Source organism: Orycteropus afer, unplaced genomic scaffold (assembly GCF_000298275.1).
Source record: "Orycteropus afer afer isolate SDZICR_OR568_19922 unplaced genomic scaffold, OryAfe1.0 scaffold00330, whole genome shotgun sequence".
In the NCBI taxonomy this organism is placed as follows: Eukaryota; Metazoa; Chordata; class Mammalia; order Tubulidentata; family Orycteropodidae; genus Orycteropus; species Orycteropus afer.
In genome coordinates this window covers 2,111,426-2,128,025 of record NW_006921917.1, presented here as the reverse complement: position 1 = coordinate 2,128,025, position 16,600 = coordinate 2,111,426, and the positions used below count along the sequence as shown (strand labels likewise).

At 48.3% G+C, this 16,600-nt stretch overlaps 1 protein-coding gene across 1 annotated transcript in view; it reads right to left on the bottom strand.

Moving 5' to 3' along the window:
• Positions 1 to 3,985: 3,985 nt before the first annotated feature.
• VAMP2 (vesicle associated membrane protein 2) overlaps positions 3,986 to 16,600 on the bottom strand; it is an 18,436-nt gene continuing 5,821 nt past the window's right edge. Inside the window, exons 2-5 of the mRNA XM_007952351.2 lie at positions 5,414 to 5,571; positions 4,771 to 4,891; positions 4,145 to 4,303; positions 3,986 to 4,045 (exon numbers count right to left, since the gene is read on the bottom strand). Coding sequence (XP_007950542.2) covers positions 3,986 to 4,045; positions 4,145 to 4,303; positions 4,771 to 4,891; positions 5,414 to 5,571 — 498 coding nt within the window. The remainder of the gene's footprint in view (positions 4,046 to 4,144; positions 4,304 to 4,770; positions 4,892 to 5,413; positions 5,572 to 16,600) is intronic.

Genomic DNA, 16,600 nt, shown 5'->3' with positions numbered 1-16,600 from the left:
CAACCGCCCGTCCCCCGCACACCCTGGATTGGCACCGCTGGCCGCCGTCATCTTCTGATTGGTTCGCCTGCCAACAGGCAGTGACAGCTCCACGTGCGGGAAGGGCCGCCCTGCTGCGTTAATTGGAAGCCTGACCGGAAACTAACGCCCCCATCTACTTCCGAAGTTTTCATTGGCTATTGCAACACCTCCCCTCCCTAACTCTTCTAGATCGGTGACGCAAATGTCAGTCTAGTCCTACAAACTTTCTCATAGGCTGAGAGGTCTCGGGGATGTAGGGGACACGTGCCGGCGGGCTCACGCGGCAACTTGTTTACCTAGAAGTTGGGGATTTTCCTTGACGACACTCCCACCCCAGGCCTCGAAGTCTGCGCAGGCGTAGTGAGCGTGACCTGCACGCAGGCGCAGATGACAGCGCCACTGGCACAGGCGAGGGCGTTGAGAAAAGGGCGTTGTGCCATACGGGTCGCGCCATCCGAGGCTTGACAACAGCAACACCCTCACTGGGGCGCCAGCCCTGGGCCCTCGAGGCTCGAGAAGCTGAAAGGTGTGAACATTAGGGGCAAAGTGGTCTTCAGATCTCAACACCGCGTGATGAAGAAGGCAATGAAGATAGCTGCCTCCTGATCAGAGCGCTTTTTGTGGGCCATGCCAGGCGCTTCTCACAAATCCCAGAGGCCTGCTGGCTTACTACCCACCGCCTCACAAAGAGAAGACTGAGATCCTGAGAGGTTTTAAAATCTGCCTGAAATGACACACTAGTCAGTGAGTGGTGGGATCGAACCTTGAACCCAGTCCCCTGACTTTATAGAGAAAGCGAGATTCTAGGACCTACGGGAACCCTAACCTAGAGGGATTCAGTAGATGAAGCGCGGAAATTCCTTTGAGGGGTCTGGCATATAGAAAGCTCTCAATAAATGGTGGACGCTATGATAATGACTGTGTACCTAATTATAAAAGTCTCCTGGGCCCCTTTTTGGAACCGCTGAATCAAAATCTTCAGGGAAGGGTCCTGAAAATCCTTATTTTAAAAAGCGCCCCTGGTATGGTTCTTAGGAGCTGGCAAGTTTGGGAAACACTATGTAGTTTTCCTATAATGCTGGATTCTCAGCATCTCGGAAAAGCTCGGCCCTGAAGAACCCAGCTAGCATCTTCTTCCCACTGTTGGAAGTGCCTCAGGACAGGGATGGATGAGTTAGTTGGGTGTGGGGTCGAGTCACCAGTCAGACAACACAAGGTGCAGGGGTAGCAGGCCCTCTATAGCCAGCTCCGGGGCCACACTCAGGTGGGTCTCCCTAGGCTGATCAGTTCAAGAAGTATTTGTTAAACCCCTCTGGGTACTGACACAAAGAAGAGATGCTCCAAGCAAGTTGGTCATCTACTTGAGTGCTCACGGGAGTGACTGCAGAGCACCTGGGAGTTAAACCCAGGGGCAGAAGGAGATCCAACAGCAGAATCATGCCCCAGGGCATGGGGAGGCATCCCGCAGGGTTAACCAGACTTAGAGACCCAGCTCTCATGAACACGTCTCCCCGTTACCAATTCCTTGCGCCCCCCCGCGTGGCCACTTTGGGAATCACACTTTGCACTGCCCAAGGTCAGGCCCTCCCTCAAAACCCAGTCCCTTTTTCTCTATCTTTCCCTTATACCTGCAGATTCAAAACCCTTCCCATTGGTTAATAAAAGACACCATTTAGAACAGACACCATCTGGTTACTCATCACATATTTATTGTACATTTTCACAATCTGGATGCGCCACAGAATTGGGGGCACAGGGTGGGGGAAGGGGGGGCAGGGGACACTGGGATAATATGGGGGGGTCTAGAACACAGTGCCCCCACCCCCAGCATCTCTCCCTACCCTTTCACACCACAGCTTAGATATCCCTGCTCCCCCACCACACAGAAAGCTTCAAGTGTGGGGGAAGGAAGAGTTTGGGGTGGGGGTCCCCTCCAGTGGCAGGTTAAGGGATTATACCCTCAGACCCCTAAAATTGTGCCATTTAAAAAGATATTTGACCCCTCATCTACCACTTCACCTAAGGGACAGCTCTCCGGGCTCTGCCACTTGGACAGGGCAGAGGATCTGCATCTTCCAGCAAGTCCCAGACACCTATTGGCAGTGACTAGTACTCCCACCCTGACTCGGGGGCACAGTCAGAGGAGCTGGGCATAGATGGGGGCAATATTCCCTCAGAGGAAAGGTTTTCAGTCCAACCTCCCAGCATGGGTGGGGCCAGAGGAGATTTCAGGCAGGAATTGGGGGGATTCTCTGCCCTGTCCCATGCCTCCCCAAGGCAGTGATGGTGCCCCAACACTGGCAGCCACCCCTCCCAAAAGAGATCAGATTGTGGCCAACCTCCAACCCTCCTGCTGGGAGAGGGAGAAGAATCAGGCAAATGGGTAAGAGGGAGACTCCACAGGAATGTCAGTTGGGCTCCCCACAGGAAAACTGGAGAACAGGAATGTGGGGAGAGACCCCAAGTGGCAGAATTATTGGTCCATCATAACACACTGGACTCCAAAACACTTACACACCAGCTGGGGGGAGGGAGAAGAGGGAACAAGAGGTTTGGAAAATGGAGGTAAGGGAGGCAAAGTGGACTAGAGGGGCTAGGAGAGGGCAGTTCTGGGGCCAGAACAGCCTGGTTTCCACAAAAGCCCAGGCTCCCCACCACCTGCAAGTAAAGTCGTGCAAATGAAAGTGTGACACGAGGACCAATGGGGACGTCTCAGTAAAAAAGAAACAGGCGACAGAGTGAAAAGTGATGGAACAACCAAGAAGGAAACCCAGAGAGATGGCAGGATGCAAATGATATGCTAATCAACATGCTGGAAACTCCCCAAAGACTTTGGGGTTCTTAGGACCAAGTCGGGCCAGTCTCAGAGCCTCCCAATAGGTACAAAGGAGCTACACCTAGGGAGGTCTGGACAGTTGCTTTTTGTTTGGGGGGAGGGGGTTAGGTGGGGTGGGGGTGAGTGGAAGGCAGGGTAGGAGGATTAGCTAAATCCAGGGAAGGAGAGGGAAGGAAGGGGGACTATTGCATAGCAGATGCAAATGAAGGGTCTAGGGGCTGGTCAGGAAGACAGGGGAAGGCAAGGAGAGAGAGAGGAGGTGATGGGAACTTCAGGAAGGGGTGTTAAGGACAACCGGAAAAATCTTCTAGTAATAAAACTACAAACAGACCAAATATATATAATATTATATATGTATAAATAACAGCTGGCTATTTACAAGGGGACGCACACACGGACACACACACATGGATCCAGGGGAGGGGGGGCTGGAAGATATGGCTGAGAGGTGAAGGAGCAGTTGGGGGTAGGGGGGAGAGGCCCCTCTCTGGGCAGGGCAGGCTCCTCAGGGGTTTAAGTGCTGAAGTAAACTGTGAAGAGAGGGAAAGAGAAGGAAGGAGGAGTGGGGGGAGAGAGAGAGAAAGAAAGAAAGCCATGTGTCAGGCCTGGCCCTGCTCCCATCCTCCCCACTCCCCAGCTGGCTGACGTCCCTTCCCCTCTCTGGGCCTCAGGTTCTCCATCTGTAGTAAGTAACGGGGCTGGACAGGGGAGTTCCGAGCTCCCTTCAACTCCATGGTATGGCCCTGGGCTACAGACCCCTAGTCCTCTGAACCTATAAGGTCTCAAAGAATGGGGTGGTTGGCTTCTAATCTTGAGCCCCTGGGCGTTTCCTGCTCCCTCACTCCTTAATTCCAGGGTACCCAGCCTGGGCTTTCAGGCCCAAAGGGTCTTCACGGGAGCAGTGGAGATCCACCAGCTTTCCCATTTCCAAAAACTTAAGAGAAATTTGCCAGAACCAGGCAAAGTGCAGGCTACACAACACCAGGTTTGGGATCTACACGAATTAGAACTGCCACTGGCAGCCAACAAACGTTTTTTGCTGAATAGTCAGAACAAGGTTAATGACCTTCAAAACCCAGAATCCACAGGGGAAACCTCTCCAGAGAAAAGGCCCTGGCCACCCCCTCCCTACTCACCAATGATGATGATGAGGATGATGGCGCAAATCACTCCCAAGATGATCATCATCTGGGGACAAGAGGAGGGGATGGTCAGCAAGACAGACATTGATACCCCCGTTCACCTGACAGTCCTCCTACCTGCCCTGCAGCCTTCCCCCGCCCTTACCTTGAGGTTTTTCCACCAGTATTTGCGCTTGAGCTTAGCTGCACTTGTTTCAAACTGGGAGGCCCCCGCCTGGAGTGCATCGGCACGGTCATCCAGCTCTGACAGCTTCTGGTCCCGCTCCAGAACTTTGTCCACGTTCACCCTCATGATGTCCACCACCTAAGGGAGAGGCCCACCTCAGTGAGAGCACTTCTCCAACACGAGCCCGTTATGCCACATATACAGCGGGACATGCACCCCGATGGTGCCAGGCTAACATGCCAAAGACCTGCCTAGCACACCTGGGGACATGCAAGGGACGCACATCAGGGCATGCTGGCAGCCAGACACCTCAGACATCGTAGCAGCACCCTTTATATCAACCTCACGTAGCCAGTCCATCACCAGAGCACACCTGCCCCCGGCAAGCTCACCCCAGGCTGCCTCACCCCAGGCTACCACAAGGTGATTAACACCCCGGAAACCTTCCAAGTCCACACTGGCCAAGATGGGGGGCATGGTATATCTTTGTCCCCAAACACACAGATGTCAACCGGCTGTCATCATCCCCAACACAAGATGGACCTCCACACTTGTTTGCCAACCCCTAGGATCGTTCCACTGGCTTTGACAGCCCCCCCACTCACCTCGTCCACCTGGGCCTGAGTCTGCTGCAGTCTCCTGTTACTGGTGAGGTTTGGCGGGGGTGCAGGGGGGCCTCCCTCCCCAGCCGGAGCGGCAGGGGGGGCAGTGGCAGCGGTAGCCGACCTGCGGGGCAAGGACGGATTAGGAATCGGGGCCTCAGGCCCTGGCCCCGCAGCCAGGGCTCCGCCCAGCCGCCTGTCCATCCATCCGTTTCTCTCTTCCACCTGCCTGGGAGGGAGGCCACCCGATGGGAGCCCTGCACTCCATCCAGCCCCGCTGCCGAGGAGCTTCGTGACCTTGAGCGAGCCCCCCTCCCCCCTCTGAGCCTCAGTTTCCCCGCCTGTCAAATGCGACTTTACAGATGCGGTCCAGGGTCGCCCTGAAATGACTGGCGGCCGCGGTGACAGCGCAAGGCTGGGCGGGCGGACTCCCAGGTCCGCTCTCTCCCGCAGCCATCGTCCGCCGGTCAGCCTGAGACGCAAGGTTCCCGGGGCTCCCGCGCGCAGTCACGGGCGCTGGCCTGGCTTAGGGGCGCAGGCAGTGCGGAGGACACTGGCAAAGCCCCAGGCACTCCCCGCTGCTCGTTTCCAATGGCTGCGGTACGGCGCGGGGATGCCGGGCGCGGGCGGCAAGCGTCCCACTCACATGGCGGAGGCAGCAGGCGGAGGACTTGGCAGGCAGCGGCAGTGATGTCGATGGCGGCGGCGACAGCGACAGCGGCTGCGGCGGCTCGCGCTGGCTCCGACTAGCGCTGGCTGCCGGGGACGGGAAGATGGCGGCCGCACGTCACCCACATCCGGGCACTGCGGACGGAGGCGGGGCGCGGCAGGCGACGCGTTGGGAGCGGGACCGCGGGGGCGGGGCGCGGCGCGGCGCTCTGCGGTGGGGCTGGGGTCGTAACTGGCGGGTCACTTCGCTGGGACTCAGGTGCCCCCACTCTTTCTACAGCACCCGCGAACTCCCAAGCCTGAGTACTGCGACTTCCCCAAACCCACCATCAACCTGCCCTAGCTGACCACAGCCTACCCTAATCCCTACCGCACACCGCACCCGGGTCCTACAGCTCACCCTCTAACCACATTCTTCCTCATCCGTGAAAACTAGAAACCAGTCCCTACCCCACAATTCAAGTTCAAACCCTGCGCCCTGGTCCCAAAGCCTGGAGATCCGCCCTTCTCAGTACTAGGAATGGGCTGGAAGTGGGTGGGTAGGGGTGCTCGACCAGGTGGGGAAGACAAATCCCAGAGGCAATGCGGAGAGAGCCTGGAGTCTGCTACTGAGATGGACTGGGGTGAGGAGCTGGTCTCCACCCCATCACCCAGTAGATGAATGTCCCAAGGAGGTCTGGATAGGAGGGAGACGAAGTATAGGAGACGGTGCAGGCTCTTCTCTGTCAGCCAATCCAGGCAGGGGCTGCAGGGGTGAAAGCTGCCCCTCCTCACAGGTAGGAATTCAGACAGGGGTACTTGGCAGGGGAAACGCGTGGGTCCGACTAAGGTAGGGTAGGTTAAGGACCTCAGGCCGGAGGGCACAAGGCTGCCCGGTGATGACTGCAGGATGGCTTAAACTAGCTCTGCCCAGAGTTGAGTCTGCTACACCTGCCAAGTATAAAGAGGGCTCAGCCTTTGACTCCAGGCACAGGGTGTGGGCCAAAAGGGCAGATTTTTTGGTTTGTTTAAGGGGAAGGATGATAGTGGGCAAGGGGCCAGTTTGAGGGGTGCCCAGGTTACACAGAGCTGCTTTACATGTGGATTGACCTCATAGAGTATGACCCTGGAGACTTTCTCTCTGGACTCAAAATATATTTCATATGTAGGCACTACACATATATTTGTTAAATGGACTGCTCTGGAAAATATAGTTGGAGGAGATGAGCCTTTCAGCTCTGACTGGCCTCTGTTTCGATTCTCTGAACAGACCCAGCAGCTGCACACACTCATCCTACCATCCTCAGCAGGCCTGGCGCAGCCAGCATTGCAGGCTCCAGAGGGTGACAAAGACGAGACTGCCTATCCTGCCCCAAGGGTGAAGAAGGAGGTATTCTAGGGGAGGTTAGTGGCCCTGGGGTGTCGTCTCTCTGAAGCACCCTTGGAAAAAGGGGCCAGGTGGCTTGGTATCTGAGAAAAACAAGAGTTGGGTCCTTCGCTCCCCAACCCAGGCTTCCCAGGGCCTCTGAGTGTGAGAACCTCCCGCACTGCAGCACCCTCCTTCTCAGCAGAAGCCTGGGGACTGGCTCTGTCACCAGAGGTGTCATTTCACAGCTGTCTGGGGGAGGTGAGTGAGCAGGGAGCGTGCGGGTGTGGAGACTCAGCCGCATCTAAGATAAGATGCTCTGGCTCCCTCCACCTCCGCAGAGCAGCCACCTGCCTGGCCCTTGTGCACTGACACAGGACATCAAGGATGGCTCAGCCTGTGTGGAGAAGAAAAGAGCTTCTTGCATGGGGGTCTCAGATCGCTCTGTGGCATGCTGGCTGATTGCTTTTTGGTCCCGCAACCATTCTCCTTTATAGCCTCTGAAGAACAAAGATACAAATTCCAGGCTTTTAAGTTCAAAAGGCTCAGGGGTCAGGGTATAAGACAGGGAAGGTGGTGCAAAGAGACAGAGCCTCCCCGACTCTGCCCCAACCCCCTGCTCCCCCCGGGGAGAGCAAGCTCACCAGCAAGCAAGACACTAAGTACAGGTCTGTTGTTGTTGTTGTTGTTGTTGTTATGTGCCGTCAAGTCGGGCCCCGACTCATAGCGACCCCTCCTTGGGTTTCCGAGGCAGTATCACTACGGAAGTAGGATTGCCCAACCTTCCTTCCGAGGAGTGGCTGGTGGGTTTGAACGGCTGAGTGCAGGGGATGTGGAAGGAAGGGAGTCTCAGGTAAATTTGGGACGCCAAGGCCATGGAGTGTGGTGTAGAAACCTGGTGTTGTAAACTCCAGCCCAGGATACTGTGATAGTAGAAACGGGGGCACATATGATCCATGGAGGTGGGGACCCAGGAGGATGTATGTCAGAGAGGACTCCCACTGAGCAGCGCCTCCCGGCACCACCCTACCTAGGGAGCCCCCCAAATTTATATCAATGGTGGAAGCAGAAGAAAGGGTAGGGTGAGACGACCAAGTTTACCTGGAAATAAATGAGAATGTTTTCTGCAACATAGAAGAGAGACACAAAATAGAAGCAAGTTGAACTCTAGACAAAGGAAATAATACATTTGTATAACTGAGATCATGGCTTCTTATATTTATCAGCTTGAGGGGTTGCCCCCCACCCTAGGCTTATTCGAAGGCTCATTCAAAGGATGTAGGAGGGGCCCAAGATTGCATTGCTAACAACCACCTCCAGTGATTCTGATATAGGCCACATTCTTCTAACAAAAACTGGCTTAGAATTTGGGATGGAAGGGGGCTGGGTCATTCCCACGCTGACTCATGAACTTGCCTCATCCACATGAGTCAAGCCTAACCAAGCTAGTAATTAATTTGAGGGACTTCATGTGTCAACCAGCTTGTAAAAAAAAAAAAAAAGACCTTCTAATTAGGAGCAGAAGAAGCCTACCATTGGGAATGCTGCACTAGAGCGGCTAGCCCCACACCTTCACCGTCAGCTGTTCAAACCCAGAAGGCTCCCAGGGCTGCCTGCTAAGGCCTGGGATTGTGGAGGGAAGGGAGGTTATCCATTAAGTACCTACTACGGGCAGGACAATTCACATGGATTGCCACATGGACAAAGGTAGTTTTTAATCACACACACAAATTATGTGACTGCATTCTCTGTGTGAAGTATTAAAAATTGTTTTATCGTTTTAAACATGAAGCTAAAGTTCCCTTGGCCACCCCTCAATCCACTTCTCCCAAATGGTGGCAACCCCATGGGTTACACTGGAGAACTCCACAGGGTTTTCTTGGCTGTAATCTTTATGGAAGAAGATTGTCAGGCTTTCTGTGCAGCAACCACTGGTACCAACACACCGACCCTATTGCTGTTGAGTCAATTCTATCTCCTTATGTTACTATCATGTTGTTAGTTGCTGTTGAATCAATTCTGATTCATGACAACACCATGTGTGCAGAGTAGAAAAGGCTCCATAGGATTTTCAAGGCTGTGACATTTTGGAAGAAGATTACCAGCCCTGTCTTCTGAGGCACCTCTGAGTTCAGACCACCGACCTTTCGGCTAGAAATCAAGCATTTAACCATTTGCACCACCCAGAAGTCAAATATTATTATTCCTTTTTTTTTTTTTCTTTCCATTTCCAAAATATAATATTTTCTCCTAACTTTCTGAGGATAAAAAATTATATTTTAAAAATTCAATGTTAGATTTTAAGCTAGGTAATACAATCATATTGAAAAATTCAGAAAGTACAAAGAGTGTACTGTGAACCCTTGCTCCGAGCTAACTGTACCCCCACCCCGACACAGCCACTCTCCAGAGCCTTGTGAATCCTCCAGGGAGAGCTGGTGCAGAGACAAGTATATGCAGAGCTGCCTCATTTTTCCTTTTTTAAACACAAATGCTAACAGACTATACACACTGATTTGCACCTTCAGACTTTTAACAATTATGCTTTTACTTGCGTTACCCAGTATCTCTGTCTCTTCCAGAGTCCTTTGGTGGTTTTTTTTTTTTTTTTTTTTTTTTTAGTATATGGGAGATATCTCTCTTTCATTTGAGAGACTTTCCTCACATGTCTACTGGTCCTTGTCATGGTTAAAAGGGAGCCACCAAAAATCAGTTGGAAGCTCTGTGTGTGTGGAAGGGGGTGGGGCACTTATTGACTATTACTAGCTTTGCTGTAAACCAAAAAAACCAAACACACTGCCATCGAGTCAGACCCAACTCATAGAGACCCCTCCTTGGGTTTCCGAGGCAGTATCACTACGGAAGTAGATTGCCCCATCTTCCTTCTGGGGAGTGGCTGGTAGGTTTGAACCACCAGCCTTCTGGTTAGCAGTCAAATGCCTTACGCACTATGCCACTAGAGTTCAAAATCCTTTCATGAGGGACCTCCAAATGTCGGTAAGTGGCAGGATTTCTCTGGGGCCACGGATTTCACAAGAGGTGAATATCCTTTATTTTCCATCATCTCTCCTCACTAAGGAAGGTGGAGGGTCTGGAGCAGGGTGGGGGCTCTGGTTGCCAGCCCAGAGCCTCACCTTGTCCTCTGCTAGGCCTGGTGTTTCCAAGTCCAAAGCTTTCCTGATAATGAGCCCGGAGTAGGGTGGTGTGTATGACGGGTTGTTCCCTGCCAGTGAGGGAACCCCAGGGGTCTCCACACCTTGAACACAGACTCTGAGCCACCTCCTGTGTTCAGCCAGGCCTTGACCTGGGGTGGGGGTGGGAGTGGATGGGTCTGGGAGTCTCCAAGGCTCTGTAGACATCTTGTCCTGACTCCCACTGGCCTGTTAAGCTTCTCACCTCTCTTCAACCTGCCCACCTCCAAAACCCTGTTGACCTTGTATTGCCCTTGCTGCCTGTTCTCCTAACCAAAAGGTCAGTGGTTTGAACCCACCAGCAGATCCATGGAAGAAAGAAGAGGCAGTCTGCTTCCGTAAGTATTTATAGCCTTGGAAACCCAATGGGGGTCACTATGAGTCAGAATCGACTTGGTGGCAGTGAATTTGCTTTTGCCTGCTCTTTGTAGATGGATGCCTCTTTTACTTTTCTTGTTATTTAGCTAAGTTTTGGAAGGGAGAGGAAGACAAAATCTCATTTCCAGTCTTCCTTGTGTACCCACAAGTCTTACTTTTTAACTGTTCCCACAGGAATGAGCTTTTAAGTTGTTTCCAATTTTTTGCTGTTACAAACAGTGCTCTTATGAACATTGTTGTAAATACCTGCCATAATCTAGCAACCCTCAGAAACAGTCCTGAGGTAGGTGAAGTCTTGATTTATATTTGGTGTAATCTAGGCTTAGAAAAGTGCCTTTACAGGTTTTTTTTTTTTTTTAAGAAAAAAACCTTTTTTTCAACATACAACAGTCTCTCTCTCTCTTTTAAAAATTAGTTTATTTTTATTCTATAAAAACACTATATGGTGGCCACAGCTGGGACCTGGATCCTTAAAAAAAAAAAATATATATATATATATATATGTATTAAAGCATAGTATGCATACTTTAATACATAAAGCTCTGGTGGCGTAGTGCCTAAGGCATTTGACTGCTAACCAGAAGGCTGGCGGTTCAAACTCACCAGCCACTCTTGGGAAGGAAGGTTGGGCAATCAATCTACTTCCATAGTGATACTGCCTCTGAAACCCAAGGAGGGGTCGCTATGCGTTGGATCTGACTCGGTGGCAGTGGGTTTGGCTTGTTGGTTGTACATACACTTAATGGTATCTTTTTAATTTGTGTAGCTCTCCCTGCACAAGAGCTAACTAAGTACAGTGCCAGGAATCAGGCAGGCAAATAAATAATAAATGATGGTGAACTACAATCCCATTGAGGAGTGTTTTTTTTTTAAAAAAAAAAAAAAAAAACCAGCATAGCAGGCTAATGGTGAATCCCAGGCACCTATTTGGGGAGGATGAGTTTGGTAAGGACCTGTGTGTCCACTGGCCCTGTGAGGACAGCCCTGGTTGGACCCATGAAGCCCTCATCACTTGTTCCCAAACACTTTGGCCAGGGAACCAGTTCCTGTTATTACCGCAGTGCAGATCCAGTGGCCAGAGCAGGGTAACGTGGGTGGTAGAGGTGTCATGGGCCAGAGTCCTCTGAGTAGGACAGAGTAACCTGTGAGTAAGTAGATTAGAATCTTCTGGGAGCCTAGGAGGACTCCTGGTCCCAAACCCTCACTTTCCAACCCCCTATTCATTAGAGTATGGATTACACCTCAACATAAAGAAAACAAAATCCTCACAACTGGACCAATAAGCAATGCCATGATAAATGGAGAAAAAATTTCATTTTACTTAGCTCTACAATTAATGCCAATGGAAGTAGTCAAGAAAGCAGACAATGTATTGTGTTGGGCAGATCTGCTACAAAAGACCTCTTTAAAGTGTTAAAAAGAAAAGATGTCACTTTGAGGACTAAGGTGTGCCTCACGCAAGCCAAAGTATTTTCAACTGCCTCATATGCACATGAAAGCTGTACAATGAGTAAGGAAGACCAGAGAAGAACTGATGCCTTTGTGGCCAATAAACACATGAAGAAATGTTTGTAATCATTAGCTATTAGAGAGATGCAAATCAAAACAACAATGAGATACCATCTCACCCCAGCACTTAGCAAAGTTCAATGAGATGGAAAATAACAAATGCTGGTGAGGATGTGGAGAGATTGGGACTCTCATACATTGCTGGTTGGACTGTAAAAATGATACAACCATTGTGGAAATCAATATAGTGATTCCTTAAAAAGTTGGAAATAGTAATGCCATCTGATCCAGCAATCCCGTTACTAGATATATACCCTAAAGAAGTGAGAACCAGGACATGAATAGATGATATATGCACATCCATGTTCATGCAGCACTATTCACAATGCCAAAGATATGGAAACAACGTATGTGACCATCAGTGGGAGAACGGATAACCAAACTGTGGTACATAACACAATGGAATACTATGCAACACTAAAGAATAATGTAGAATCTGTGAAATACCTCATAACGTGGATGAACTTGGAAGACATTATGCTGAGTGAAATAAGTCACTCACAGAAGGACAAATATTGTATTAGTTCACTATTGCAAAAAATCAAAGAAAGGTTTACATTTGGAAGGAAACTTTCTTTGTTGGTTACCAAGGATAGAAGGGGAAGAGAAATTCCTAGACAGGTGAGAGATAAGTATTGATTGGATGAAGGGAAAGGTAATATACCAAAAGTGAGTGAGCAACCCAATAACACTAAGGAAAAGGAAGACAGAGAGGTGCACAAAGGTATAGACAACAAAGATAAACCCTTCTACATATACACTCACAACTGACTGGAAGAGATCCATATTTGTACCCGTTCCAAAGAAAGGTGATCCCACAGAATGTGGAAATTGTCGAACAATATCATTAATATCGCATGCAAGTAAGATCTTACTGAAGATAATTCAAAACTGGTTGCAGCAGTATATTGACAGAGAACTTCCAGAGGTGCAAGCTGGATTCAAAACAGGACGTGGAACAAGAGATATCATAGCTGTTGTCAGATGGATCTTGGCTCAAGGCAGAGAATACCAGAAAGATGTTTACTTTTGTTTTATTGACTATGCAAAGGTATTTGATTGTGTGGATCATGACAAATTGTGGATAACATTGAGAAGAATGGGAATTCCCAAATACTTGATTGTACTCATGAGGAATTTGTACCTTGACCAGGAGGCTGTTGTTAGAACAGAACAAGGGGACACTGCATAATTTAAAATCAAGAAGGGAGTGTGTCAGGGTTGTATCCTTTCTCCACACTTATTCAATCTATATGCTGAGCAAATAATCCGAGAAGCTGGACTATATGAAGAAAAACGTGGCATCAGGACTGGAGGAAGAATCATTAACAACCTGTGACATGCTGATGACACAACTTTGCTTGCTGAAAGTGAGGATGACTTGAGGCACTTACTGAAGAAGACTGAAGAACACAATCTGCAGTATGGATTACATCTCAATATAAAGAAAACAAAAATCCTCACAACTGGACCTATAAGCAACATCACCATAAATGGGAAAAGATTGAGGTTGTCAAAGAATTCACATTGCTTGGTTCTACAATCGATGCCAATGGAAGCAGCAGTTAGGACATTAGATGACATGTAGCACTGGGAAAGTCAACTGTGAAGGAACTGTTTCAAGTGCGGAGGAGCGAGGATGTCTCCTTGAGGACTAAGGTGCGCCTGACACAAGCCATGATATTTTCAATCACCTCATATGCATGTGAGATCTGGACAATGAATAAGGAAGACCGAAGAAGAGTTGATGCTTTTGAGTTGTGGTGCTGGCGAAGAATGCTGAAAGTACCTTGGACTGCCAAAAGAACTAACAGATCTGTCATGGAGGAAGTGCAGCCAGAATGCTCCTTGGAAACGAGAATGGCCAGACTTCATCTCACCTACTTTGGTCATGTTGTCAGAAGGTACCATTCCCTGGAAAAGGATGTCATGCTTGGTAACATGGAGGTCGACGAAAGAGGGGAAGGCCTTCAATGAGATGGAATGACAGTGGCTTCAACGATGGGCTCAAGTATAGCAAGGATCATGGAGTTGGCATGGGATCAGGCGGTGTTTCATTCTGCTGTGCATAGGGTCGTTATGAGTCAAAAATGACTCAACGGCACCTAACAACAACAACAACACATATACAATACTACATTATCAGTGATCACAAACATTAATCTATGGGTAAATAGATTTGTAGGCCAGCTGAATGATCAGGTATATCTAGGCAAAAGGAGATATACTCATGATCATATATAAAGCTGGCAGACAATATTTCTACATATGTATCTGTATGTGCTGTAAGAATGTCCATATGTATATATAATAGAGCTAATAAAGGGGAAAGTCATGATAACTTCTTAGCCACAATCAACCTCCCTGAGTGAGCACGTAGTTGGACCTGTGGGCTTGAGACCATGGTCACAGGAGACATCAAGCTCAATTGGCATAACATACTTACTACACAAAATAATTTTTATGTAGAATTTTGCAAGACCAACAACTTATTCATTGCAAATACCTTTTCTCTACAAAAGGAGCGATGGCTATACATGTGGATTTCACTAGATGGAATACACAGGAATCAGATTGACTACATCTGTGAAAAGAGGTGACGGAGAAGCTCAATATCTTCAGCCAAAACCAGGCTGAGAGATGACTGTGGAACAGACCATCAACTGCTCGCATGCAAGTTCAAGTTGAAGCTGAAGACAATTAAAACCACAGGAATCAAAATATGACCTTGATTATATCCCACCTGCATTTAGAGACCATCTAAAGAATAGATTTGATGCACTGAACACCAGTGACCAAAAACCAGATGAACTGTCGGATGACATCAAGAACATCAAGCATGAAGAAAGCAAAAGGTCATTAAAAAGACAGAAAAGGAAGAAAAGACCACAATGGATGTCAGAAGAGACTCTGAAACTTGCTTTTTTTATTTTTATTTTTTTTAATTGTGATTTGGGTGAAAATTTACAGAGCAAATTCACTTTTCATACAGCAGTTCACATACACTTTGTCTCATGACATTGACCACAATTTACCACAATGCAACAGCTCCCCTCCCACTTCCTCCCGATAGTTACCTCTTCCCTGTGTCCATCCCTTCGTGCACTCCTGCCCCCTGAGCTGTCTCCTTGTGCATAAGCAGCCCTTCTTTTTCCCATGATTGTGAAACTTGCTCTTGAATGGAGAGTAGCTAAAGCTAATGGAAGAAATGACAAGATAAAAGAACTGGACAGAATATTTCAAAGAGCAGCTCAAGAAGACAAACTCACTTATTTTAATGAAATGTGCAAAGACCTGGAGTCAGAAAACCAAAAGAAAAGAACACACTCAGCATTTCTCAAGCTGAAAGAAATGAAGAAAAAAATTCAAGCCTCAAGTTGCAATACTGAAAGACTCAATGGGCAAAATACTGAATGATGCAGGAAGCATCAAAAGAAGATGGAAGGAATACACAGTCACTGTACCAAAAAGAAATGATCAATGTTCATCCATTTCAGGAGGTGGCATATGATCAAGAACCAATGGTATTGAAGGAAGAAGTTGAAGCTGCACTGAAGGAATTGGCTAAAAACAAGGCTCCAGGAATTGACGGAATACCCATTGAGATGTTTCAACAAACAGATGCCCTGCTGGAGGCACTTACTCATCTATGCCAACTGACTTCCAGTCACCCAGCTGACTGGAAGAGAACCATATTTGTACCCATTCCAAAGAAAGGTGATTCCATAGAATGTGGAAATTATTGGATAGTGTCATTGATATTATACACAAGTAAAATCTTGCTGAAGATAATTTAAAAATGGTTGCAGCAGTATATTGACAGGGAACCTGTACATAGACCAGGAAGCTTTCATATGAACAGAACAAGGGGACACTGCATGGTTTAAAATCAGGAAAGGAGTATGTCAGCGTTGTATCCTTTCACCATACTTATTCAATCTATATGTTGAGCACATAATCCGAGAAGCTGAAATATATGAAAAAGAACACAGCAACAGGATTGGAGGAAGACTCATTAACAACCTGTGATATGCAGATGACACAACCTTGCTTCTTGAAAGTGAAGATGACTTACTTGAAGCACTCACTGATGAAAATTAAAGACTACACTCTGCAATATGGATTATACCTCAACGTAAAGAAAATGAAAATCCTCACAACTGGACCATAAACAGCATCACAATAAATGGAGAAAAGATTGAAGTTGTCGAAGATTTCTTATTACTTGGTTTCACAATCAACACCAGTGGAAGCAGCAATCAAGAAATCAGACGACATATTGTGCTGGGCAAATCTGCTTCAAAAGACCTCTTTAAAGTGCTGAAGAACAAAGATGTCTCTTTGAAGACTAAGGAGCACCTAACCCAAGCCATGTATCTTCAATCCCCTCATATATGTGTGAAAGCTGGACACTGAATAAAGAAGATGGAAGAAGAGTTGATGCTTTTGAGTGTGGCATTGGCGAAGAATACTAAAAGTATCATGGACTGCTGGAAGAACAAGTAAATCTGTCATGGAAGAAGTGCAGCCAGCATGCTCCTTGGAAGTGACAATGGCCAGATTTCGTCTCACCTACTTTGGTCATGTTGTCAGAAGGGACCATTCCTTGGAGAAGGATATCATGTTTGGTAAAGTGGAGGGTCATCAAAAAAGGGGAAGGCCCTCAACAAGATGGATTGAC